At 57.0% G+C, this 27,709-nt stretch overlaps 1 protein-coding gene across 1 annotated transcript; it reads left to right on the top strand.

Annotated features, from left to right (window-relative positions):
* Positions 1-7,342: 7,342 nt before the first annotated feature.
* On the top strand, positions 7,343-27,373 carry CUNH10orf71 (chromosome unknown C10orf71 homolog). Its single transcript, XM_036356002.1, has 3 exons — positions 7,343-7,579; positions 19,111-19,212; positions 21,799-27,373. The coding sequence occupies exon 3, from the start codon at positions 21,926-21,928 to the stop codon at positions 26,156-26,158; it is 4,233 nt and encodes a 1,410-aa protein (XP_036211895.1). The 5' UTR covers positions 7,343-7,579; positions 19,111-19,212; positions 21,799-21,925; the 3' UTR covers positions 26,159-27,373.
* Positions 27,374-27,709: the final 336 nt, after the last annotated feature.

Here is a 27,709-nt window from a genome sequence, read left to right on the forward strand (position 1 = left end):
GCAACTTAGCGATTATGGCACTCCCGGTCTAGGGAGGCAGGGAGACCTGACTTTGAAAGCAACTCTGCCGCCAATGACATAATTTTGGACAAGGGATTTCACCTCTTTGACCTTGTTCTGCAAGAAAGTGAAGATAGGAATGGCTCCCTCCCAGGACAGTTGTGAGACTCAAAGTCCACACTGCGTGTAAGACAGCTAGCCCAGCATCTTCTAGATGGTGCTTGAAAAATGGTAGCTGTCACCAATTTTACTTCATTAGCAGACGGCCTGATTTCTTAAGGTCCGACGTTTTATAGATAAAGGCAGCAGCAAGTAAGAGCGTCAGTGCTGGTGATCTAGGAACACAAGTCCCTGCTTAACATCTGAACTCCGCGCAGCTGGCAGTGGAGAAGCTGAGCCATTTCGCCACGAGCACATCGGCCTCCTGGACTCAGTGGGAGTGAGGGAGGGTCCGTGTCCGGGAGAAGAGCCAGTCTTGTGCTGTCCAATAGAAATACAGTGAGAGCCACGTGCCATTTTAAATTTGATGGTAGCCACATTAAAAAGTAAAAAGAAACATGTGAAAACAATCTTAGTCATATATTTTATTTAAATATCCAAAGCATTATCATGTCAACACAGATTCAATGTAATATTCAACACGGAATACTGGGAGATGTTTTACCTTCTTTATCTCCGTACTACCTAAAAACCCTGGCTGTGTGTGACCCGTACAGCACAGTCCAATCCAGACTAGACAGGGTTCAAGTGCTCACTATCCACATGGGCTCGGTGGTGATGGGAGTGGGCAGGGTGACTTAGAGGCAGGCACACTAGGGTCCCTGAGCTAAGTCCATCCTACCTGCTGTTTCTGTACAGCCTCCTAAGTTAAGAATGTTTTTCACATAGTTGGGGGTAAATCAAACCGGTCCCAGACGATTTGGCTCAGTAGATAGAGCTTCGGCCTGCAGACTGAAGGATCCGGGTTCGATTCTGGTCAGGGGCACATACCTCGGTTGCAGGCTCCTCCCCATCCCAGACCCTGGTCAGGCGCGTGCAAGAGGCAACCAATCACATCGATGTTTCTCTCTGTCTTTCCCTCTCTTTCACTCTCACTAAAATCAATGGAAAAATATCCTCAGGTGAGGATCCTATCTAATAAAAGAGAAACATGGTAATAAGCGTACAACCGCTACCCTTCCCATTGGCTAATCAGGGCGATATGCAAATTAACTGCCAGCCAAGATGGCGGCCGGCAGCCAGGCAGCTTGAAACTAACATGAGGCTTGCTTGCTTCAGTGACGGAGAAAACCAATGTTCCCTGCCTGCCTTGCCGGCCTCTAAGCCTGCAGTTTGAGACATAGTTACAAATATAGAAGCTAAACAAAATCCCAGAAACCTGCTTTCAGTGAGCCGGGATCTCAGAGCTGGAGTTATACATTGTTTTGATTATAGAACCCAAACAAACCAGATACCTGCTTTCAGCAGCTGAGGCCTCAGAGCTGGAGCCAAGCCTCAGAGCTAAAGCTGGCCCAGAATAAAAAAAAAAAGAAAAGAAAAAAAGGAGCAGTTGGGAGCTTCAGTCACCCACAGCCTGAAAACAGCCCTCAGCCCCTCACCCAGACTGGCCAGGCACCCCAGTGGGGACCCCCACCCTGAAGGGTGTGTGACCAGCTGCAAACAGCCATCATCCCCTCATCCAGGCTGTCCAGGCACCCCAGTGGGGACCCCCACCCTGATCCAGGACACCCTTCAGGGCAAACCAGCCGGCACCCACCCCTGCACCAGGCCTCTAGCCTATATAGTAAAAGGGTAATATGCCTCCCAGCACCGGGATCAGCGGAGCCGCGAGGCCTCCCGGCACCGCCATCAGCGTGACAGGGGGCAGCGCCCAAACCCCCTGATCGCCCTGCGGCTCTGTGTGTGACAGGGGGTGGGGCCACAACCTCCCTATCGGCCCTGCTCTGTTCGTGACAGGGGAAGGTACCCCAACCCCCTGATCGGCTCTGCTCTGTGCCTGATAGGGGGGAGCTCCCCAACCTCCTGATCATCCTGCGGCTCTGTGTGTGACAGGCTGCGGCGCCCCAACCCCCCCACCCCACGGGCCCTGCTCTGTGTGTGATGGGGTAGAGCCATAACCTCCCCATCGGCCCTGCCCTGAGTGTGAGAGTGGCGGCGCCCCAACCCCCTGATCGGCCCTGCTCTGTGGGTGATAGAGGGTGGTGCCCCAACCCCCTGATCTGCCCTGCTCTGTGCGTGACAGGGGGGAGCTCCCCAACCCCTGATGCGCCCTGCTCTGTGTGTGACAGGGTGGAGCTCCCCAACCCCCTGATGGGTCCTGCTCTGTGCATGACAGGGGGGAGCTCCCCAACCCCCTGATGGGCCCTGCTCTGTGCGTGACAGGGGGGAGCTCCCCAACCCCCCTGATTGGCCCTGCTCTGTGCGTGACAGGGGGTGGCGCCACAACCTCCCCATTGACCCTGCCTTGAGTGTGACAGGGGGCGGTGCCCCAACCCCCCAATTGGCCCTATGCTGAGCGTGACTGAGGGTGGCATCGCAACCTCCCAATCCGCCCTGCTCTGTGCATGACAGGGGGCGGAGTCCCAACTCCCCAATCGGCCCTGCTCTGAGCCCGACCAGGAGCTGCACCTAGGGATTGGGCCTGCCCTCTGCCACCCGGGAGCAGGCCTAAGCCAGCAGGGCGTTATCTCCCAAGGGGTCCCAGACTGCGAGAGGGCACAGGCCAGGCTGAGGGAGCCCCCCCTTCCCCCCGAGTGCACAAATTTTTGTGCACCGGGCCTCTAGTTAAATAAATAAATAAACAAATAGTTGGGAGTAAATCAAAAGAAGGCTATTTTGTGAATGTGAAAATTATGAAATGCGAATGTGTCCATAAACAGAATTTGATTGGAACACACCACACCCATTGGTCCTAAATCTTCTGACCACTTTCCATGGCCCAGCTGCTACGCTGTGAAACAGATGGTCTCAACTGCAAAGCTGAAACTGACCCCAGCCTTTTACAGGAAACAGTGCTGACCTGAGTCTAGAGAGCAGAGCACACCTCCAGATCCTCCTGACTCAGGAGTCTAGATCCCTCCTCCTGACTCAGGGTTCTAAATCTCTCCTCCTGGCTCAGGGTCCTAGATCCCTCCTCCTGGCCCAGGATCCTGGATCTCTCCTCCTGGCTTGGGGTTCTAGACCCCTCCTCCTGGCTCAGGATCCTGGATCTCGCCTCCTGGCTCAGGGTTCTAGACCCCTCCTCCTGGCTCAGGATCCTGGATCTCGCCTCCTGGCTCAGGGTTCTAGATCCCTCCTCCTGGCTTGGAGTTCTAGATCCCTCCTCCTGGCTTGGGGTTCTAGGTCCCTCCTCCTGGCTTGGGGTTCTAGACCCCTCCTCCTGGTTTGGGGTTCTAGGTCCCTCCCTTCTTCAGGGCTGACTTAAGTAGACACTGGACCAGCTGGTGCTCAACCTCCCAGCTGGCCGCCTTGATTTTGTTAGTGCTCAGCAGCGTTTTAATAAACGGGGTTTACTTCCTTTCACAGCACAGGCTCTGTTTTTTTCATTTAAATTAAACTTCTAAGCAAAGACTCCTGACAGGACGCCTTAAGGAGAGCCACTGGTCTGGGTGACCCTCTGTTGACTGGATAGCGGCCTCCTGGCGCCAGGCTGGTCAGACGGGGAGAGCAGCAGCCTAGAAAAGGCACCGTAACCTAGGCTGGTGGGCTGCTCTCTAACATGAGCTGCAAACAGGAACCACCATCACCACCACCACACCTAAATCCAGCCCCTCTGAGCTCAGCACTGGACACACATTGTCCTGCAGCCAAGGGGCCAAACCACCTGAAGGAGGAGCGCAATGGCTCCGGCCCCTCAGCAGGTGGCCCAGTGGGGCCTGAGCTTCAGAAGCACCTGCAGCGGCGCCATCCTGCCAGCCCTGAGTCCGGGCTCACTGTGCTGACACCCAGCTGCAGAAGGGCCTCGGTTCCCACAACAAAGCAGTCGCTAAGGAGCTGCCCTGGCCTGACTCTGTTCTCTCGCCAGAGGGAGGCAAAGAGAACAGGCGGGAGACAGGAGGTTGTGTTCCCTGGGCCTGGGCTGGAGAGTGGTTAGCGAGGGGCGGGGTGGGGGGGGGGGCGCAACAGGCCAGACGGGCAGGCAGACAAACCCCGGCCTACACCCTCAGTGCCACTGTGGCCTCCAGGACCTCCGCCAGCCTCAGTTTCCTCATCTGTAAAGAGGGGGCACAAGTAGCCAGTCTGCAAGGGCACTTGAGGCTTTGGTGAAAGAAAGCGCAGGTGGTGCCGGCACAAAGCCCGGCTGCCTGTGCGGAGGGATCGCGGGGCTGGAGTGAAATGGCCCCGGCGGGAGGTACCGTGTGCGGCGTGAGGGCTCATTAAAGGAACGCTCCGAGCAGTTCGGCACAGAACACCGGTTTCCATGTCAGCTACAGCCTTGTCAGGATGTCGTCGTCATTGTTGTTAAGCTCGGGAAACGCGCCAGCCTCGGGAGGAGGTTTACGGAACTCTCCGAAGGAGGCGGAGCACCAGTGACAGCCTCCGGGCTCCTGGCAAGCAGGCCCGAGGACCCGTCCCCAGCGGGACTCCGCAGGGGCCCCGGGGTCTGTGCAGGGACGTGAGCTTCAGGCGCCCAGGACCAGGACCTGGCCTTGCCCTCGCTGCCGGCGTCTGAGCGTGTGTAAGATCCACGCGCGGAACAGAGAGACGCTGCGGTGGCGCTGGCACGCATCCCGGCGTCCGGGGGCGGCAGCCCCTGTCATCCACAGCGAGGCCGGGCAGCGCCCACTGCGATCCCGCTGCTCCGGGAGCGGGCGGCGAGGTCACGGCCGGCGGGAGGCGCAGCACGCCGCCTGAGGACAGCTTTATTTATGCTCCTGCAGAATGTCCACGGCCTTGTTCTGGATGTGGGGAACGGCTCACATAGCGTCCGTGGTTCCACATTTAGAATCGTGTCTTCATTCACATTCTTTCCGCGCGGCTCACGGCTCCTGGGCTGGAGACAGCGGCTGCTCCGCCCGGCCGTCCCCTGGAGAGATGTCAGCTCAGGCCCACAGGCACGCTGAGCTCCTGGTCCGGAGCTTGGGCTGAGTTCTCAGGCTTTGCTTTTGCTGGAGTGGTCAGCACCAGTGCACCCACCACGACCCAACCGCACGTGGGGTCCAGGCCGAGGGCAGGAGGGGGCCCAGGGCAGGAGGGGGCCCGGGGCAGGAGGGGGCCCAGGGCAGGAGGGGGCCCGCTCCCGGAGGCTCCAGGCTGTGCAGCAGTCAGTTGTAGGACGGGCGGGCGGAGCTGCGCTCTGAGAACTCCTGAGCCCAGGACAAACCTTTGCCAGGTCACCTGTGTTTCGCTGCTCTCAACCCCTCCTCTGGGGTCCCTGACAAAGCTGCTCAGCTCCTGAATGCCCCCAGGTCATCCTCAGGGCTTTCTCTGCTCCGTCAGCTTCATGCAAAAGCCATCAGTCCTGCTGCACAGCAGAGCTCGCGGCTCCTAGGATCCTACACGGACACGAGGCCATGCTCTCCACGTGCCAGAACGAAAAGTAAGCTGGGAAGGACGGTGCTGAGGAGTGGGAGGGGACAGCTAATGCTACTCCTGCCCCAAAGCAAACTCCCCCATAAAATGAGATTGAGTAATGCAGCATTTCCCAGAGTCTCAACAACATGACTGGCTCAAATCAGACAGCATATGAGCTGCCTATAAATTTGTTTTCACATGTAATATGGAAAAATTCGACTAGAACATCAAATCCATGGTTTCGCAGGTACTGTTGTTTGCCATGAAGCTGTGTTTGTAAAATTTCTTACTTAAACAAAATAGTAAGCAGGCATTGGTTCAGATGATTGAAGATGTGACAAAAACCATGAAAAAAAATAGCAAACAACTGCCGTTGGAGCAGCTTTGTAATATACACACATATCAGTGTACGCGAACCCATTTGCACTTCAACCCTACAGAGCACAAGCAGTCTGTCCATCTTAGAGATGAGTGACTGGGCACAGAGAGGTGGAGTGATTTTGCTCGTGTCAAGCAGCTAAAAGTACCAGGGGCCAGGGCTCCAAATCCTACGCTCTGTTGTGCGTTCCTACTGCTGGCTTGTCTCAAGCTGATGCTCGTCATCTGCCAGGTTGGCTAGTGTTAGTTTTGACAAACAAAGGGGTTGGAGGAGTGGGTAACATCAAGGGGTTTATGCTGGGCGTCCCTCAGACCGTCTCTGAGTGCTGATCAGTGAGCAGGTGGTCCTAAGTTCTCAGGGCAAAAGGCAAGTTGTGAGGCTCCAAGAAAGGGGCGGGGTGGTGGTGGTGAGTACTCCTGCTGGTGGGATCTGATACTCCCTCTGCGTGGCAACAAGGAGCTCCTCTTTCTGACTGTTCTAAGTGAAGTACATAGACCCAGTCCCTGTGACCCTAACCACTAGCAGGTTCAAGGCTGGGGGTGGTGCCAGGCTGGGACTTGGACAGGGGTGGCTGGCCATGAGGGGCCCGAGGGCAGTCACGGGGACTGGGCACCTCGCCGTTCCCAGGCCAGGGGACCAGGCAGTGTCAGAAAGGGCTCTTGGAAAGAAAGAAACTCTCACTTTAACTCCTGGCAGTAAGCAGACTTTCACAGGCCAGTTTGGGGAGGGTGAGAAGGACAGATGGCACCACATGAGCAAAGACACAGAGGCTGAAAGATCTGGGGGCTGCAGGCAGCCTGTGGGCACATAACCCCCCACCAAGACAAAAATGGCCACGGGGCCAGCTCCTCCCGGGGATGGAGAGAGAGGACTCACCAGGTAGAGGGGACCTGTCACCCCACTTGGACCTTGCAAACAGCTGGGCCTGCCAGGGCCGGGCTGGCCGGGTGGGAGCCGACCTTGCCTCTTTCCTGACTGTATTTCACACTCTTCTGCGGCTCTGCCCCTGACACCCGGCCCCGCCTTCCCCAGCCTACAGCTGGGCATGTTATGTTATTTTGCTCCAAAAGCACAACAGAGCGCAGCTCCTAACTCGAGGAATGCGGCCCGTGGCCTCTGAGCGATGATGAAAGGCGCTATTTCTGCCCGGGGCATCAGCCGGCCGGGCGCAGGTTCCCAGGCACAGCTCTGGGTCTTCACTGTTCCCTACACAGGGTTTTCCTTTGCCCCTGGGGTGTTTTTATTTGGGTGCTGGAACTGTTTACAGATCATTCTGGATTGAAGTTGGAGTCATGTTAGGGTCCAGCTCAGTGGCAAGCAATTTCTCGCTCCCCAAGTTATCTGTTGCCCATGGCTGATCTGGATGTAAAAATAGCCGCTGAGGCTGTTTGTTTAATCTGACTGTTACTTGACACCACGCGGGTGTTGCTGCGCACTGTGTGCCTCGTCCCCACCGAGAGCACATTTGGTTTCCCCACCGGCTCTCACCAGGCCACTTCCCGTGCGTCCAGCTCCGTGTTCTGCTCTCTGACTTTCCCCAGGGGGAGGCTCGTGAGAAAGAAGCGGTCTGGGTCTGGAACCGCACCTCCGGGCGGCCCAGCTCACAAGGGCCGAAGTTTTGGCTGCTAAGTCGGGGTTCTCTCCCACTCCCGGGGAGGCCTGAAGAGCAAGCGGCCCGCGTGGAAGGTAGGATGCAGACGCTTGGGTTCCTTAGAGGAGGCGGGGGCGCGGGCTCCCGCAGCAGAGCGTTGGGTCTGGCCAGCGGTACTGGGGATGGAGTTATTGGGGATGGAGTTCGGGGCCAGGGTGCCGTGCAGAGCGGTGTGGTGCTGAGGGGCCGTTTGGGGGCTGCATTTCTCAGTGTGCCGGGTGTGCCGTGGGTGCGTGGCAGCTGTGTGACCCTGAGGCATAGGCCTTACAGAGTACATGGTACAGACTTGTGCGACTATCCTTGCGTGCATCTGCCCGGGCACTCTGCTCCCACACGGCTCAGTGGGTGGGCTCACGCCTGTGGATGTGCCCAGGCCGCTGTGCTGCCAAATGTGGGCGACCCCATGGTCACAAGCTCTGTGGCAGGAGAGTGACTACCTGTGTCCCCCAGCCCTGGGCCAGGCAGGATCCCACCAGCTGCAACAAAGAGGACAACTGTCCGTTCACATTCTGGCCGTGGCGTTGAGAGCATGAGTGTCCTCATCACGGGGCCCCCACAATCTGGGGTCTCTGATCAGACTCCTGCACAGCAAATCTTGACCAAATCTAAAATCATATCTTTATTTTTTCTTGTGGAGAAGAATTTGTGATTGAGAAGAACAGTACTGAGTATCTGTGGACAGCTAGACAGCCTCAGAAAGATTATTATTTAGGACTTGAAAACACACCCGTGGATGTTGATAACGGAGGAGGCTGTGCAGGTGGGGCAGGGACTACCTGGGAAGTTTTTGTATGTTTCACCCAATGGCTCAATTTTTCTGTGAACCTAAAACTTCTCTAAAAAATAAAGGCAATTTTTTTATAAAAACTAAATTATGGACCAATTTTTTAGCACATCTATCCCCATTATAATAAACTCTATTTGAAGTATTTTAAAAAAACCCTAAGTATAGAAATCTTAGAGAGTAGATTAAATAAACGTTCATGTTAAATGAGGTTCCATTTTCCAGCATTTGAGTTCCCTTTACAGAAGTGGTTGGTAGACCACAGCTATGGGTTGGGTGTCTGATTTTGTAAATAAAGTTTTATTGGCACACAGCCACAGTCGTTCATTTACATATTGTTTAAGGCCACACTAGCCCAAGCCATTTGGCCAGCAAAACCAAAACTATTTACTATTCAGCCCTTTACAGAAAAAGTTTGCTGACTCCTGCTGCACAACAGCACTCCCTGAGAGGAGTCAACTTTGGTACACACACACACGCACACGCGCACACACACGCACACACACACATGCACCTGCGCGCGCACACATACAAAGTTCTAGCAGTTAAGACAGCTAGCGCCTTCGGGAGCAGTGGCTGGCTCTGGAGCCCCCTGCCCTCGGGCCAGTCTCCCAGTCTGGCTGGAGAGGAAACGTTCCTTTGCCACTGGCTGGGAGCTTTGCCGTGGAGCGCGGCCTGGCTAAGCAGGGCGGATTATGCTTATCAGGATGGTTTATAAATAGACTTCTCCAGGTGACCTGAGTCCAGCGAGTGTCTGCCCTGAGTCTGTAGGAGGGGACAATTGTGCCTGCTGTCTGGTGACCAGGGACTCACTGGGGTGTGAGCAACTGTCCTGAGGGGAGCCGAAGGGGCTGGTGGGATGCTGGGTGCTGGGGACAGAGGGCCCAGATTCTGTGAGCACCCAACGGAGGTATGTGGAGGAGGCAGGGATAGTCAGAGAGGGTCATGGATCCTCACCAGTGTCTTGTGATTTTCCGCTTCTTTGTTCCCGAGGCTAAGGAAGCCTAGAGACCCTTACGCAAAGGGGAAGCCCCACGTCTGGAAATAGCCCCTTCCTCCGCCTGTGCCAGGAATCTCAGCTGGAACCTGCCGGCCAGTGCCTGGGCCGGGCGACCTTCCTTGTTGTCTCTGGGGATTTCACTCCATCCATCCAGGGTTATACAGAGATGAGGAGGCTGTAGGAGAAGGCTGCCCTCAGGCAGACCCACAGTGCCGGCACTCCCAGCGGCTGCAGTGGGTCTTGTTCTTATTTCCACTGGAGGGTTTAAACCACATTTCACCAAGTCCAGCCGACCCATGGCCCTACAACTCAATCTGTATTGCGTTCAGCGTGTTGGGGAAGCCCAAACACCTCTTAGTTTCTACTTGTTTCCCAGGCCGGGCGACTCGCTGGTGAGGGTGGATGGAGAGGTGAGGGCAAGGAGAGGCACATGGGTCAACACCCCAGAATGGAGCGTGTGGAGCTCTGTTGAGATGTCACCCCCGTAAGCGGCTTCCCCGTGGAGCGGTCCCTGCAGGGGCTGCATGTGTGAGTAACATGTGGCCTCGAAGCTGCTCAGCTGACCTCGGTCTCAGGTGGACGACTGCAGGCCATGTGGTGCAAAGTGCATTCCCTTGAGAGTGTGTCATGGGCCTCCCAGAGCTTGAGAATGGAGTTGGAGTGTGTGGGAATCTGTCAGCAACAGCATCCAAAGAGCCAGTCAACCAGTAATAACAGCTTCCTCCCCAGCTCAGACAGACAGGCCTCCCTGTCTTAGGAGAGAGGAGAAAGGGACCCCCCGGAACCCAGCACGTGGGAGTGGGAGGAGCCTCCTCATGACCTCTATTCTCGCCCACGGAGGACTTCCAGTCCTGCCGAGATGCTGCCACCCAGTGCAGCGGGGACCAGGCCTCCTGGGGCCTCTGCACTCTGGTCCCTGGTCTAGGGGGCCTTCTGTCCCAGAGGCCCCTGCCAGAGGGGGCCTGAGCCGCCGCGGGACGGCCAGGCTGAGCTGAGGCGGGCTTCCATCTCGGCCGTCTCCCACCTTGAGGCCCACCTGAAGCGTGAGGAAGGCCAGAGGAAAGGACACTGTGATTTGCTGGAGTGACCAGTGCTCTCCTCACACCACTGAAGGCTGGTCCCAGGCCTCCCCTCTGAGCCCCGCCTGCAGCCCCCCGGGGCGCTCCGGGGCTGCCCTCTGACTGGCCCTGTCCTGCAGCCTCACCATACACAGCACCAGCTCGCCCCTCACCTGGCCCTGTCTGCCCCTCTCTGAGGCAGGTCAGGCCCAAGGGCCACAAAGGTCAAGGGGTCAGAACTCAGCCACTTCTCGCCCTCAGGGTGTCCACCATTTTCATTAGGGCAATTGCTGGCCAAGTTAGGCCCCAGGCAGAGCACTGCCATGCGTTGCTTGGTTCTGTCCTCGAGGCCATCCAGCATGGCAGCTCGGAGGCCCCTCACAGAGAGGGCGCGGGTAGACAGGTTGCCCAGATGCACAGCTACCAAGGGGCTGAGATGTAAGTGTGGGGCCTGAGTTCAGAGCTTACATCTTTCCCCACTGCCCCATGGACCTGGAGCTCAATCAGCATCCCGGAGTCTCTACAAAGACCGGTCCACTCCCAGGAGCCAAACCTTCCTTAGAGCAGCCGCGGCCCAGGCAGGCCCACCCTGCAGAGCCTGCATCCCTGCTGCTCCCAGGAGGCCCTGGAGGCACTCAGCACCATCCTCAGGCCAGCTCTGCCCTTTCCAGCAAGCCCCTGAGCCTCAGTTTCCGGTCTGTAAAATGGGGGACCAGCAGTGTCACTGCCACCCACAGAATCCCATCTCAAAGGTCCTCTGCGCATGAAATGAGCAAACATGAAAAGCGCCAGGCACATGACAGAAATGCAAGCGCTATTCTCTCCTCCGCTGTCCTATTTGTCCATTTCCTCTCCTGCCTGGACTGCAGCTTGGGGCTCTCCTTCCAGAGGTCACCAAAGGTCAATTGCAGTGCTCCAGGGCTCCGCTGGCCATGTCCCTGCTCTGCAGGAGAGCCCTGGCGCCGTGCAGGACTGAGCTGTCCTGCGTGACCACTACACATTAACACACACCATTACTTGCCCTCTTGTGCCAAAGTGGCCATGGGTCTGGGCACCTTTAGCATTTGGGATGGAGGGCCCAGCCTAGAGGGAAGTGATGCTCCCACTACACGGCCATGCGGCAGTGCCTGGGCAGCTGAGCACACACCCGCCCCAGGGGACACCCTGCTCTGCCCCAGCCCCTCCGAGGGAGAGAAAGGAAGTGGAAACTCTAATGATTTTGCCTAATTTAGATGGACCTAACCTTCATCTTAAACCTCAAGGGCAAGGGAGGACAGGCGTCTAAATTGTCACAGAGCACGCAAGGTTCCCCCAGATGGCTTCGGGACCTGCCTCAGAGCTGCGGCCCCGGGTGCTACAGGGCGGCTGCCATCAAGTTCAAGAACGAGGCCTGAGTGGTTTGCTCAGGCAGGAAACCAGCCCAGAGGGTGACACGGGGTGGTTCCAAGGACAGGGCACCCTTTGGGTGCTCTGGTCAGTCACTGCCTTGCTGTTCTCCCCTTGTATCTGGGGGAAAGGCAAAGTCACCCTAGTGACCCCTGGGTCCCTGGGTCCCTGGGTCCCTCGGCCCCTGGGTCCCTGGCCCTGGGTTAATCAGGTTGCACGGTGGGGACAACAGTGACATTAACGGATCCTGACCAGGGGCTACCATGTCCCAGGCTGGGATCACGGGGTCCTCACGATGGCCCCACGAGGCAGGTGCTACTAGTAGTTCATGTTACAGAGGAGGAAACCGAAGCACAAAGAGGTTTGCAATGCGCCGAGGACCCTCTCAGCCAGCACCCGGGGCCACGCTCAAGGAAGTCTGGCTTTAGTCCATGCCCTTCCCACGATGTTGTACTGCCCGCCGGGGTTAGAGATGGCACGTGCCAGGGTTTGGTGAGCACCACGCCCTGCTTTCCCCGCATGAGCTTGTTTAAAGCACTGGGCGGTCAGGAGTGCCTGGGCGGCCTCGTCTGAATTCTTCTTGCCTGTGGTGCATTCCACAAGGGATCCCATGAGGGAGGCGGCATTCTGTCAGTCCTGTGACCGTGTCCCTCCCGTTAGGGAAGTTCTCTCTCTGTCCTTCCCTGGCACAGCTGGGCTCCCCTCGGCCACGCTGTTGGAGAAAGGACAGCTGTCATGGCTGACCCATCTCCCATCACTCCCAGCCTCCAGAGGGAAGTGACAGCCGGGTTCTGTGCACGTGCGCGTGTGTGTGTGTATATGTGTGTGTGTGCATGTGTGTGCGTGCCACACAGGGTCAGGGAAGAGGGTGCCTCCTGGATGCTCCCCACAGGACAGGCAGGACCAACAAGTACCTTCTCTGGCCTTATTAAAGAAGAACTCCCTGCTGGGAAGAGGTGGACCTTGGGAGATGGAAGAGAAGGTGCTAAGAGAAAGGCTGCCATGCTCCCTTCCCTGCAGAGGATGCCACACCCGACGCCCCTCTGTGCCTGGGCTGGATAGGGAGGGCAGAGGCATATAGGACAGAGACCTGGTTCTGAATCTCCACTCTTCTGCTCCCTGGCTGTGTGACCTTGAGCAAGTTGCTCAACCTCTCTGATCCTCAGTTTCTCCACCTCAGATTCCTTTAACATAAGCCCCACCTATTTTGCCCAGAGGTTGTGACCACTGAGTGAGATTATGAATATAATATTGAATGTCAACTACAATTGAAAATCTTCTGAAGATTTTGAAAAATGAAGTGCATGGCAGGTAGCACGAGCTGGATGGATACATGCGTGTGGAGGCCCCGCAGGGTTCTGATGCTCGGTGATGGCTCTCTCAGCTCTGCTTCTCTGCCTTTGCCAAGCCCCACGGCGCCCATTCACAGAGGGGAAACTGGGTCCACAGATGGTGAGGAGAACTCTGCAGCTCCCCTGCCCTCTGGGGTTCTAGGAGCCCTCCTGGGGCCTCCTTTCTCTGCTCAAGCCTGGGACACGCCAGGGCTGCATCCTCTCTCCCTCCCCAAGGGCTGGAGAGAGGATGGTTGCTGAGGGACACCCCACCTCCAACACACCCGAGTGCCTCTCCCTGGAAGCCTCTGCAGGGGCCTGCTCTCTGGACAAGGAGACCCTCTCCAAGGGACCCTCTCCCACTCCAGCAGCCTCAGGTCCAAGCCCCACTCCACCAGGCATTAAACTTCTCTGGACATCAGGTTCCTCCCCTGTTAAAGAACAACAGTAATTTCTACTTCACAGGTTGTTGGAAGTATTAGTTACATAATAATAAATATGAATCAGTAATATTGGAGTATATAAAATGCCTGGCTTATGCTGGATGCTCAGTAAATGGGAATTTCTCTTATTCATTTGCTTGTTTAATTAATGGCCCTGTGCTAGGCCCAGGTGCTGTGCAGGCACTAGGATACAGCACTGAAGCGAAAGGCAAAGCTTGGCCCGTGGACCACCATCCAGGTGGCTCCCCTCTCCCGTGTGAGTCTGGCCAGACCATGCCAGTCACTGTGTTGGGGCCTCGGGCCTCCATGTCTCCATCCAATGAAAACCCAGCATCACTACGAACAGGGCAGCGGCAATTGAGCCTGATCAGAAACAGGTTCTTCTAAACCCCTGCAGATCATATCTCATTATTGAGTACTGAAACCACTTACTAAATTGCAAACATGTTTTTATTTCTTTTTTCTCTTTTTTTGCAAATATATTTTTAACTTAAGAATAGAATAGAATAGAATAGAATAGAATAGAATAGAATAGAATAGAATAGGGATATCAGACAATACATATAAACAGGGTAGGTTTTGCTCCATGTGCTGTGCTGTGATGTAAATATATTTCTTACTGGGTGTTCAGAGAAAACTAAACAAGTGTGAAACCTCTGCTCTGGGGAGACATGTAGAGAAAGGGCATCCCTTGCTGCCAAGCACTTGCAGCTGAAACAGGACCTCCTTCTGGTCCAGGTGGCCTCCGGCTGGGGAGCCCCAGGACCCGGTGAGTCAGTGGCTCTGAGCATCTGGAACATCGGTTTTCTCCGGGACCAACTGCATGATAATTTCTTTCCTCTCCAGTCTGGGGAGCAGTCCACCCAGGGGTGGGGCGGAGCCCATGTTATTTATTTTTAAAATATATTTTTATTGATGTCAGAGAGGAAGGGAGAGGGAGAGAGAGATAGAAACATCAATGATGAGAGAGAATCATTGGTCGGCTGCCTCCTGCATCCCCGGGCATGTGCCCCGACCGGGAATCGAACCATGACCTCCTGGTTCAATGGTTGATGCTCACCCCTGAGGCACGCCAGCTGGGCCAGGTTACTTTTATTGTCCCCATTTCATAGGTGCAGGTAGAGGCTCAGTGACTTGCCCAAGATGGCGCTGCTTTGGAAGCAAGACTTCAGCAGGTCTCCCTTCTCATTTCAGTCCTACTGTTTTCAGAATCCAAGGCAATATATTCTGGGAAATGTGGAAGGGATAAAGGAATGAATGAATGAATGAACGAACGAACAAATGATGTTGCAGAAGCTGGGCTAAAGCTCTCTCCTTGATTCTATAGCAACAGTTCTCAGCCAGGGGTGAGAAACACCCCACCTCCAACACACTCTCCTCACTTTGGGCGTGGCCCCTGGACTGTGGGTTGGGTCTAACAAGAAGGCCAAGGGGCCAAAGGGCTGAGCAACAAAACCATCCCTGCCAGTCTGTCCCTGTCTTGTTCCCCAGCTTTTTGCCTCTGAGACAATTCCCCTTCGACCCTCCTGGGCAGTAGATGTGAATGGTACTCACCCAGCTCTGGGGGCCTGAGGGAGGTGAGGGCAAGGCTCCTTAGGGTCAGCTCTTTTCTGCCCCTACTTTTACCTTCGATGCCAGTGTAGTTGCTCCTGTAGAGGTAAGTCAGGCACCTCTGAGCCCACAGAAGGACTGAGGGTCCCTTGGCCAAGGGGCATCCAGCCACTGAGGCGCCTGCCAGAGCAGGGCCAAGAAGCGGGGCAGTGCCAGGCCTCAGCTCCTCCCGGTAGAGGGCGTGCCTGGAGAAGGTGCAGGCCGAGTCCATCCACCTGGCCGCCAGGAGCTCCACGGGTTGTCCTGCAGCGCCTGGCCACCAGGAATGGTCAGAAGCAGCATGAAGAGGAGCTGCTGAGAGCCCGTGCGCAGTGAGGCCACTGCCCAATAGCCTTCCGGAGCCACTACAAGTGCCTCTGGGCACCTCACCCCAACTTAGCCCTGACGCCGTCAGTAGCAGCAAATCCACCAGAGCTGCAAAGCAGGGCGTTTGCCCAGAGAGCCAGCCCCCACCCTCGGGTCTCCATGCCTTACTTATGCCCTTTCCTCCTGTGACTGGGCGCCCCCCAGGTGTGAGAGGCCAGGTGCCAGCGCCGTCCTGTCCTGGGGAGCCCTCATGTGGATCAGGCCCAGTGCTTGCTGCGTGGGCTCCCTGGCCTCTAACCGCAGACACAGCCCATGTCTGGGCAATGCTCAGAGGCTCCTGAGGAAATGTCCCCTCCGGACACAGCAGACCAGACCGGTGACCCAGGCCAGACCAGTTACCAGGCCAGATGTGGGAGTGAGGCTGGGCTGAACCCAGAAAGAAAGCTCTCAGCTGCTGAGCTCTCTCCCAGGGCCAGCAGGACGCCCACAGCAGCTGTGACTACCGCTCCCAGCCGGCTACATGAGGCCAGCAAGCCCACGCAAGCTGGTTTCTTCAGCCACATTCCCAGGAATATCCTGGATTCCGACGCGCCAGGCCTGGGCCCCTGCACAGGTAGCCTCGGTTTCCTCCTCTGTAAGATGAGCAGAGAGGCCTCCCCTGCTGTTTCAGCCAGGAAGGGGTGAGAACAGGCGCCCACAGCAGGGGCTGAGGCCTGCCACCCACACACTCCCTCCTTTGAAGGACCCCAGCTGAGGAAGTCGATTTGCCATTTTATTGTAGGACACAGACAAGGACATTGCCCCTGATACGGCAAGCAGAAGGGCTGTGGGTAATTGCACAGAGAGGTCAAGAGCTTGGCCTACGACTGACCATCAGGGCAGGGGTCCAGGGCTAGCCGGATGTGGGTGGGTGTGGTGGTGGAGGCCGTTCACAGGAGGTCTGCACAGTCACCGGCTGGAACGGGCCATCTGTCACAGCTCACTACCCTGCACCGCTCCTCAAGGCACGCCTGAGTCAATGACTCAAAAACCACCGAGAAAGAGGAGTGAGAGAAATCAATTCCAATTTGTGAGGGCCTCTGGGTGTGATAAAGCCAACCCCTGTCATCTCTGCTGGCTTCCTGCTCTCCCTTTCCTGAGAAGTGGAAACACCATTCAATTAAGGTAATTAAATTCACCCAAAGAGCTTGGGCTCAAAAACCACACCACAGGCAAGTGGTCAAACCAGCAGCAGAGCAAACCCCAGTGGCTTCCTGTGCAGGCCACGGGGAGACTGAACCACCTCCTTCAGCGCTTGAGAGCGTCCCTCCCGCTCTGCACCCGCCATCAGGGCCTCCCCACACGCCCTCCCCACAGGAGGGCCCTGGGCTTACCGGCCTAAGCGTCAGAGAAGAACTGAGCTGAGAAGATGTTGGGACGTGAATAGATATAAAGGCCCTCCTTGCCTCCACGACGCACCCTCACCTATCCTCAATCCTCCCTTGAACTCCGGCCCGCGAGCCCAAGACACACCCCTGTGCATCTGAGCCGTGGGTGGTCAGGGTTGCACCCTGAACAAGGTGCAGGGTGGTCAGGTGAATCCCAGCCCAGTTCTCTCCTTTGATGCTGTGTAACACTGAGCCGTAGTCCATACTGCTCAGTGCTTTGACTTATCCACCTAGAAAATGGTGACAATAAGGCCTGGTCACCCCCCTCGTGAAGGTCATGGGAACTAAACAAGAGAATGGGTGCTGAGGTGCGGGGTGCCCTGCAAACAAGTCGTCCCAGGGGGCACTCACTGTATTGCCCGCCCCCACTGGGATCCACCTTGGGTCCTAAAAGTTGGTGAGGACCCCAGGCTGTCAGATAAAACAGGACCTTCAGCAAAATTTGAATTTCAGATGGACAATGAATGCCTGTTTTTAGTTTGTGTAGGATGATTAATTCTATAGATAACTCTGATGAAAACTATAGTCAAATGTTGCATGGGACGCATACGAAAAAAGTGTTCGTGGACACGGAACATTCTCTTCCTCTCTCTGAGGCTCCACCATGTCATCTCGGAAATGAAGCGGACAGTGCAATTCCCAAGGATGACTATGGGGCTGGAGCTGGGGCCTCCGGAGTCACCCCCAGGACTGGTTCGTGGGCCTGTCACACGTCCTCAGTCACGGGGCTGGGCTGAGGCGCCATATGTGGAGAGCTGGGTCAGGGCTCCTAGGGGGTGACATGGACAAGTCCCCTCTCCTGGCCACTTCCTGTCCTCACAGCTGCGGCAGACCAGCAGGGGTGGGCTGTGGGGCCGGTGGCCTGGGCTGCCGAGGGCCAGGAGCCCCATGGGCAACACGGAGAACTTGGGCAGCAGAGCTCCTGCCTCCGTCTGCGCACTGCGCACTTGCAGCAAGCCTGTCCCCACATGCCGGGGCCCGGGGAGGGCACTCAGCAAGGGCAGCTGAAACACTGACCAGTGATCTCCACGCACCAGCATCCTGTCCGTCAAGGACCAACATGGAAGGGACCTCACTCCCAGGAGCTCAAAGCCTTGTTGGAAAGACAGTCACAGCAGACACCGGGGAATAAAGCAACACAAGTGATTTGAAAAGATAATTCTACTGGGAATAGGAGGACTGAGGAGGCCGTGGTCAGCACCTGGTGACCGGGCAACAGAGAGAGACAGAGGGACTACCTTCTCAAGGAGCCTGCGGGACCACCAGGGCCTGTAGCTCCCTCACCCAGTGCACACAGGCTGGAAGGAGGGGGTGGGGCGACCTCCAGCTCCCTCACCACAAGCTCTTTGAGGGCCATGCAGAGGCATTTGTAAGGGACCAGAGAGAGGAAGCATTGTTTCTGCAAAGTGCAGTCTATTCCAGCCCATGATAGTTCCACAGCATCGGCAACATGACTCGGGGAAAAGCATCACGTGAGAAGACATTTGGAAGAGTTAGAATTTAGTAGTGACCATGCAAAGGATATTTCATTGCTTGTCACGAGAAACCGTTGATTCAGGGGGCTGCTCGCTCAGATCTGGCTTGTTTGACACATCCTGATTCAAACAGACGGCCCTGGCAATGAGGAGGAGGCCATGAGGAAGGCCTTGTGGAAGCCCTGACAGTCTGCCTTTAGGATGCGTGCGGTGGATTCATTTTAATTAGTTTACACTTCATTCTCCGCACTCTTAAAACTCTCCTGGGCAGCTTTTTGGTTCTTTTAGCTGTCAAAATAGATAGTCAAGCCTCCTGCCAACAATAAATCGAACACTGTGCTGCTGCGTGACGAGTGGATTAAAGTTCGGCGGCTCTGATTTCCTCCACTGCAAAGCCTGCGTCATTAATTCACATGGGAGAGAAAGGGCCTGTGGTCCGGTCCGACTAGCAGAGCAATGCACAGCCGGGCCAATCATATTAGAAGTCCCAGGGGCTTACAACAGGCTCCTGGAGATTTTTGGACCACAGACAAGTGGATGAATATTGGAAGGAATATAAGTTGGTCTCATTGGTTTTCACCGAAAATAACTATGCTTGGAATTTTGTTGAGTTCAAGTGCAGATTTTTTTAAAAAATGAAGGCCAAGTGCATGGCTGCTGTTTAAAGATATCTTTTGCACTGAACATGTGCTTGACCCTTTGGTCACATGGGTTCCACTGAAATTATGTTTCCTCTTTTTTCTAGATGGGCAGTGAGGACAGCAAACATAAGCATGAGAAGAAGTTTTAAAACTACGGATCCCAAAACCCAGCAAGGCAGCACCGGCAGTCCTCACTGCTGTGACAGGTATGGAACTGATGGAACCGCCAGCTCAAGAGCCAGCACCTAGAAGCACCTTTAGTTGTTAGGGGGGCCGGGGGGGCGGGGGGCGGGTGGTGAGGCCAACCATGGGACTAAACCCAGGTGAGTCAGATCGGGACTGAAGAAATGATCTGAGTGAAGTTCCCAATGGGGGTGGGTCTCCTCCTGCCTGAAGCAGAGGAATGGGTCATTTTCTCAGTCCTCTAATCAGTGAGCTTCCCTCATTCCTACGACTCAAACCCAAGGGCAGCTAGGGTTTGTGGCCACACACAGCAGAAACAGACACTGGACAAATTCAGCAGAACAGGTGACTACTGAACGGATATGGGAGCCCTTATAGACTCAAGGTGAAGGTTCGGTTCCAGGCAGGGGAAGGGCAAACAGGGTTCTGACGCTGCACAGGACGCCCGAACACATTCCCATCCTGCAGCTCCAGGACAATGCACAGTGGGCTAAGCTGGTCTCACCCTGCACGGGCCCAGCGAGGTCTCAGCAGGCGCCTTGACGCTCAGCCCCACCAAGACTGAACACGTAGAGGGAGGGACTTCTGACACGTGCTACAGCATGGATGAGCCTTGAGGACACTATGCTGAGGGAAATAAGCCAGTCACAAAAGCACAAATACTGTATGATTTCACTATATGAGGTACCTAGAGTAACCACGTTCATAGAGGCAGAGCGTGGCTGCAGGGGCTGGTGGGAAGGGAGAATAGGGAGTTGTTGTTTAATGGGTACAGAGTTTAGTTTTGCAAGATAAAAAAGTTCTAAAGATGGATGGTGGTAATGTTTGCACAACAATATGAATGTGCTTAACACTACTGAACTATACACTTAAAAATTGTTAAGATGGCAAATTTTATGTTATAGATATTTCACCACGATTTTAAAATAAAGAAAAGCTGTGGCTAGTATAGTTCAATTGGCAGATCAAAAGGTGACAGGTTCAATTTCCAGTCAGGGCATATACCCGGGTTGTGGTTTTGATCCCCAGTTGGGGCAGGGGTGGAAGGCAATGGCAATGGATCTCTCTCTCTCTCTCTCTCTCTCTCTCTCTCTCTCTCTCTCTCTCTCCTTCCTCTCTCTAACATTAAAAAAAAGAAGGAGAGAATGTAATGAAGGGACAGAATTAGGGAGATCCAAAATGTGGAGTCGCTTAATCAGAGTGAAGCCACCCTCTACAGCCCCAGCGGGGAGGGCAGCAGGCTCCCCTCACTGGCACCTCCATTGGCCACACCAAGGGCAAGGCAGAGAGTGAGGGAGCCAGATGTCAGCTCTGGAGGACTGGGCCCTCTTGGGCGGCTGTGGGACAAGGTCAAGCAGCGAAAAGACAGCTTACTGGCCCCTAAGCTCCATCTTACCTCTAATGATGGAATAGGCAACAAAGAAGTGAATTTAATTTTAGGTTGTGCTCCGTACAACCAAGGAAATAAGCCAGCCACTGTGCGAGACAGTGAGAAGGGATACCCCGTGGATTGCCAGAGAAGATACCTCTGCAAAAGTGACCCACCTGGACGCCCAGCGCGACATTAGTCCCGGCTCCAGGGGACCAGACCGACAGGATGTGCACACCCAGTCATGCGCTGCCTAGCGACGGGGTTATGTTCTGAGAAACGTGCCATTAGGCAACTTCGTCATCGTGCGAACATCACAGACAGCACTTATCTGAACCTAGATGGCACACGCTGGGCTGCACGGCATAGTCTCTCGCTCCTGGCCTACAGCCTGTTCAGCATGTTACTGTACAAAACACGAGGTTAAATCAAGCGCAGGAGAAAGCGACGCGCTCGGTAAACACGAGATGCTCGAGGCTGCCGCTGGTGTGGACCGCATCCTTTTTTCAGCAAGCCTGTTCTTATTAGTGGAAAGAGTACACGCTAAAACAATGATAAAAAGTACAGCATAGCAAATACAAAGACCGGTAACATAGTCGTTTATTGTCTCATCCAGTATCCGTGCTGAGCATAACTGTACGTGCTGCACTTTTACACGCTGGCAGCACGACAGGTGTGTTTGCACAGCATCTCCACACGCACGTGAGTAATGCGTTGTGCTGAGCACTGTGATGGCCCCTCGGTCAGTAAGTGGTGGGAATTTCTCAGCTCCATTATAACCTGTGGGACCAGTGTCATATATGCAATCAGTCATTGGCCAAAGCGTCATCAGAGAGATTTATTTTAAGGAACTGGCTTGTGCCATTGTGGGGGCTGGCCAGCCCGACATCCGCAGCCAGCAGGCTGGTACCCACAGAGGTGATGCTGCAACCGCCATCCAAGGACTGGAGGTAGCGTTCCCTCTTCCTCGGGGATCTGCCCTGTGGCTGTGACCCACAGTATGGAGGGCAGTCTGCTTTACTCAAAGTCTATTGATTTAAGTGTTAATTACATCTAAAGAAAATACCTTCAAAGTGACAGCTAAACTGGCATTTGACCCAAAACTGGGCACCAGAGGCCAGCCAGGCTGACGCATAAAACTAACCATGGCAAGCACCGTTGCCGCCTGGACCCGTGTGCGGTCCTGCATGGCCACCAAGCTGGGTAACCCCTTCACACCCTGCTCTTCTTCCTTTTGCAGAGAAAGCAGTTGCATCTGACCAACGGGAAGCTAATTTTGTGGGACGAGGGATACCCCTAGCCCTTCCAGAACCATCGCCCGGAGGAGCCCGCTGACTGGCCAGGGACAGGCTTCCCAGCTGGCGACGATGCAGGGGAACAAGAAGGGCACCGACGGCTTCAGCGACACCTCGAGCATCGGCAGCGTGCTGGACGACGCCGACAGGGAGGTGAGCAGCCTCACAGACCGGGCCTTCCGGAGCTTGTGCGTCTCAGAAGACACGTCCTTCAGTGACTCCGACCTGGCCCTGTCCCCAGACGCCACCCGCCAGGTGTTTGGGAACTTCCACCCGGGAACGGTGAGCCACGCCCGCAGGAAGAGTGGCATTTGGAGCCAGTTGCCGTCGCAAGGCACGGAGCATGCCGGCTGGGCAGCCACGTTCCAACAGCTCCCCAAATACGTTCAGGGAGAGGAAGAGTACCCCAAAAGCAGCCCCCCACTGACACCGGCCCAGAGGAGACTGGAGGTGCCCATTTCTGGCCTGAGGAGCAGCAGCAAGCCAATTTCCAAAGTGTCCTCACTGATTAAATCTTTCGACAGGCCTGAGAGCCAGCAATGCGAGGGCAGGCCTCCGACCAACAAGCCTCCAACTATCAAAACCACCCCCAAATTCGCTCCTCTTCCAGAAAGTGGGGTCAACTTCTGCTTTGATTCTGCCTTTCTGACGGTCAGGAGGGTGCCCGCGGAAGTCTCCGGCACGCAGCCCGGCAGGAAGCACGCGGAGCAGGAGGCCCCCAGGAGCCCTGAAGCGGCCTGTCAGGGCTCCAGCAGCCTCCTCCCAACACCCGAAAGCGGGGCCAACTCATCGGAGCCCACGTTCTCCTCCCCACCCCACAGACCGGCCCTGGGGGAGCCGGGGAGGAGCCAGGAGTGGGCTCGCAAAGGCACCTTCCTTCACAGCGAAAACAGTGCTTTTGAGTCATGGAGCAGCCGCCAGCCACGGCTGCTGGAGCGGAGGGAGCCTGCTGAGGCCGCCCCTGAAAACAAGCCCCCCAAACCTTATGAGGAGCCGCCCTTGTTAAGAGAGTCCCAAGCCCCTGAGAGCAAAGCCTCCCCCTGCCAACCCCGGGCCAGCTGTGGGCGAGAAGAGAACAGGCCGACCACGGGCACTCTCTCCACATCTGGACCCTGGAGGTGTAGGGACCCGGGAGCTCAGGTGTTCCCCACGGAGGAAAAGGCTCCCAGCTCGCAGCCGGGCCTCCAGGCGAAGGCCACCCAGCCCCCGTGGCGGAAACCAAAGACTCGAAAAGGCGGCAAAGAAAGCGTGCAGGATGCTTCGGGAGAGAGGCAGGCCGGCCGGCCAGGCCCAGCCTTGTACACAAAGCACCACCCCCAGGAGCAGTTTCCAGAAAGTGATGCTCTTGACAGTGTGGACCCCGGTGACTGCTACAACCCTCCTTTCAACATCAGCAAGCTGCTGACCCCCATCATACCCACCAAGCACGTCCTGGATCCGTCCCACAGCCCACCCGCGGAGGGCACCCCCCCACCCCCAGGGCAGCTAAACGGGTACCAAGAGGAGCCCAGCGAGTCCCGGGACAGCTACAAAGCCAGAGCCCCCAGCCTGCTGTTCAACCTCAAGGACGTGCGCAAGCGTGTTAAGAGCACATACAGCCCCTCACCTCTCGTAAGAGGGCCCGAGGAGAAAAGCAGAAGCAAGCAGGAGCCCCTGAGCAATGGCGTTGTCCTTCCCAATGGGCTGGAGGAGAGCCCCCCACAGGAGCTTCGTAAGGAGAGACCAGCGGACACACCTTCTCTGTCGCACGTCAGTGCCCAGAGCGACCCTACGGCTGATCCTGGTGCAACCTCCGCGGACAACTACCTGACGCCTGGCTCACCTCCAGCCGCCGCCACAGCCCCCTTCTGTGTCAACGGGGAGGCTGCCGACCAGAGCGGCTATGAGGACGCCACCCACGGAGAGTCCGGTGTGGGCGCCGCCAGGCGCAGCTGGTCTCCGGACGCCCGGGAGCGCTGCCCCAGGAAGCACCTGGCCCTGAAGCTCTGCAGCAGCGGGGAGCCCGAGGCGGGGCGGGCGGCGCAGCATCTGCGGGCCCCCAGCCTGGAGAACCGGTTCTCCAGATCCGTGTCTGCAGAGACAGAACCCGAGAGAGAGGCGGGACTTCGGGATCCGAACCTCAACCAGAAAGTCTCCCCGGGGCCCCTTTCTCCCGAGGAGGAAGATGTGTTTTACAGCGACAGCCAGTCTGACTCTGTGCCAGGCCTCAAAGGCAAGGCCAAGTTCAGCACCAGCTCTTCAGATCAGTCGTTTGCCTCGTTCGAGGATCAGCAGAAGACGAGTCCCGCGGAGAGCCCGCGGGAAGACGGGAGGAATGAGGGCAGTGCAGGTGACAGAGAGAAGGAGAATGGGCTGGATGAGCCCCAGCACAGCGCCCCTGGTAACGGGCCCACGTGCGCGGAGCAGCAGAGCGGGAGGGAACCGTGGCGAGCGGCAGGGGAAAGTGTGAGTGGAGAGAGGCCCAGGAAGGCGTCGAGGGAGGAGGCTGACTTCAGAGGCGCTTGGATCGGGGCCAGTAAGGACACAGCCCTTTCACCATCGTCCACGCCCAACAGGCACAGGCTGTTCGCAATCAAAGACAACACCCTGCGGGCCACCCCCGTGATAAGGCCCATCATGCTGCCCCTGCTGAGGGCCTTGTCCTCCGACGACCCGCTGGGCGGCGGCCACAAAGAGGAGGACGTGCCGAGGCCGGGCTGGGGCGAGGATGCCGGCCTTCGGGCCCCCAAGAGCCAGGAAATGCCCAGCACCCCAACACCCACTGGCATGAGGGGGCCCCCCTTCAAGCATGTGGCCCACAAAGGAATGGAGGACCAAGGCTGGGCGTCCGGTGTGGCCAGGAGGGAGGCCCAGGGGAATGTCTCGTCTGTCCCTCTCGCAGGAGAGGGTGAGGGGCTGAAGCCACCCCCGGACGCCGTGTGGAAGGTTGTGGTTAATGAGGGCAGGCGCTATTCCACAGACCAGGGCGGGGCGGAGGCTCCAAGGGGCATCCCCACAATTGCTTTGCCCGAAAGTGACTTACAAGGCCAGCCACCCCCACAGCAACTCAGAACCTCCTGGGAAGAGCAGACCCAAGATTTCAAAAGTCACTTTTTGTCTACACCCCGAGCAGGGCCCCCGGGCAGGAGACTGGCTTCTGGCGAGCCCACGGCTTCCCCCAACAGCAGCTTGCTGGAGGGCAGCAGCACGCACTCCCCTGCCGCCAGCAGCCTGTGGGACGATGCTTCTCAGGGCCCCTGTGAGCTGGGCCTGGTGCCGGGGGAGCCTTCCGGCCCGGGGGAGCCTTCCGGCCCCAGCCCCTGGGCCACCCCCAGCCCTGCCAGGGTGGCCCGGAGGGAGGACCTGACGCACGCCTTCACGTGGGAGGCCAGCACCGACCCCCAGCTGGAGCCGTCGGCAGAAGATCTCAGGACACTCTCTCCAGGAGGCTCGTTGCTGGACGTGGCCTCCGGCTCGGCCGTCCTCCCTGAGAAAGCACAGCCTTCTGCTCACCTAGAAAGGGCGGCGGCCAAGCCACCGGCGGTCCCGCCCAAGACAGAAAAGGCCCTGCGGAGGGCAAAGAAGCTGGCCAGCAAGAGGAGGAAGACTGACCAGATGCAGGACATGCCGGGCGGCGCCCGGGAGGAAAAGCCACCCCTGGAGGACGCGGCGCCCAGGCCCTCGTCCCCCGGAGAGAGGCTGCTGCCCAGGTGCCCCGCCGTCCGCGCCCTGCCCCCTCCCGTGCACCGCCACTCGGTGGCCACCTTCTCAGAGCCTGACAAGAGGCTATCAGGGGGGCCCCAGTCCCTCAGGCCCCTGCTCCCTTACCCTGCCACCCAGAAGGTCCTCCAAGACCCCCAGTCTGGGGAGTACTTCGTCTTCGATCTGCCGCTTCAGGTGAAAATGAAGACCTTCTATGACCCAGAGACAGGCAAATATGTCAAGGTCCCCATCCCATCCTCTGAGGAGGGCTCCCCGGAGCCACTCCCGCCGGATGTGTTTGCTGCCCCGTACGTGCTGTACCCTGGCATCCGGCCCCTGTCCGCCATGGCTTTGATGCCACTGCGCTGCTCCTCTCAGCTGTCTGCCCCCACCTTCCTCGAGGGCCCTGGCGCCTCAGAGGCAGCCCGTCCCGCACCCCCCAGCACCTATAGCGCTGACCTACAGCCAGCCCCCCGGCCTCCTGGTGACCCCGCCCAGCACACTGCAGGTCCGGGCTCCCGGGCGCCCCCAGGGACCCCAGGGGAGGGCGCAGTAGACGCTCCAAGCCTGGGTATCATCTCCATCAACGATCTAGAGGACTTTGCCACAGAGGGCATTTCCTGAGAATTACAGCAGACAACACCCTCTGCCCCCCATAAACTCCAAAGAGTTTATTTCCCTCCCCCAGACACACCCCCCCACACACACACACACACACTCTCACTCACCACATGCCTAGCCACTTGAGGTCCTTAAGGTCTCAGAGAAAATGGGATTCTGAAAACACCCACCTACAGGGCATCTGCTCGCTCCCTGGGAGGCCGCTGCTGGCCTGACCTGGCCCCTCTGAACCCCTTTCTGGACCCCAGACCCGCTCCCCTTCTTTCCTCTTCCTTCCTTCCTCTGGGTCCTTCTCCCCTGGCCTCAGGGCTGTTCTCTCTGCACCAGATCCCCTCCTTCTCAAGGGCAGGCTGAGGCCACCCCCAGGTCAGCCAGCTCAGCTGGGATGGAAATGGCTGAGGGCCCCGAGGCAGCCTTGCAGAAATGTTCATTTGCATAGAATGGGTTTTCGTAACTGAGGACGCTTTCCTCTGAACGCTGTTTTCTGATAAAGAAAAGGCTGCCTTTCACAGCATGGAGCAGGTCTGTGGTGTGGTCTGTCTGGAACTCCTGTCTCTTCTGGGGGCCTGAGGGGTCTCAGCTGGTGAGTAGGAAAGGGCCACCTGCCCTCCAGCCCTCCCATTGCCGCCTGTGGGCCGGCAGGGTCTTCCCTGGGACAGAGCAGCAGCCCAGGGCGCCCTGCCAGCCTGTGTCCAAGCTTCCTGGGCCAGGGCTCCACTAGTGTGGGTGGCAAAGACAAGAACCCAAGACCACCATTGTGGGTGGCCTGGCACCTGAGTCAGGTCCTGACTGTCTGGTGCTGAGCTCTGTGCGCTCAAGGGGATGGTCTCTGGGCCTGGAGGGGAGCAGCTGAATGCACTCAGGGGAGCAGAGCCCCAACCACCTCTCAGCTTGGAGAGCAGGCGGTCTGCGAGGAGATGCCCACAGGGCACCTCTCTGGGAGGGGCCAGGCCAGTCCTTAGGGCCCCTGCTGGGGGCTCCCACTGAAGCCCTTCATTCCTGTGATGTGGGAAAGACGGGACAAAGGCGCCTCCCTCCTAGATGGCAGCTGTGGAGGCACCACACAGTGTGTGTCCTTGGGTTTGCTTGGGGCAGTGGTTAACCGCGGCTCGCGAGCCACATGCGGCTCTTTGGCCCCTTGAGTGTGGCTCTTGCACAAAATACCACGTGCGGGCACGCACGTACAGTGCGATTGAAACTTCGTGGCCCATGCACAGAAGTCGGTTTTCGGCCTGGGCCAGTCTATTTTGAAGAAGTGGCGTTAGAGGAAGTGGGGGGTGTCGTCGGGCAGGCGCAGGCAGGCCGCGGGATACGCAGTGCGGGGGAGGTACATTGTTTTGAGGTACATTCGCTGAGGTCAACCCCTTCCAACTCTCCCATCCACACTCGTCTATCTGAAACAAGCATACAAGACGAGTGTGGATGGGAGAGTTGGAAGGGGTCGACCTCAGCGAACGTACCTCAATCAGATTGAGGACGTTTTTAGCAAAGGCCAGCTTAGGAGGACCCGAATTAAGTTAATAACAATGTACCTACCTATATAGTTTAAGTTTA

This window comes from Myotis myotis, unplaced genomic scaffold, assembly GCF_014108235.1.
Source record: "Myotis myotis isolate mMyoMyo1 unplaced genomic scaffold, mMyoMyo1.p scaffold_m19_p_24, whole genome shotgun sequence".
NCBI lineage: Eukaryota > Metazoa > Chordata > Mammalia > Chiroptera > Vespertilionidae > Myotis > Myotis myotis.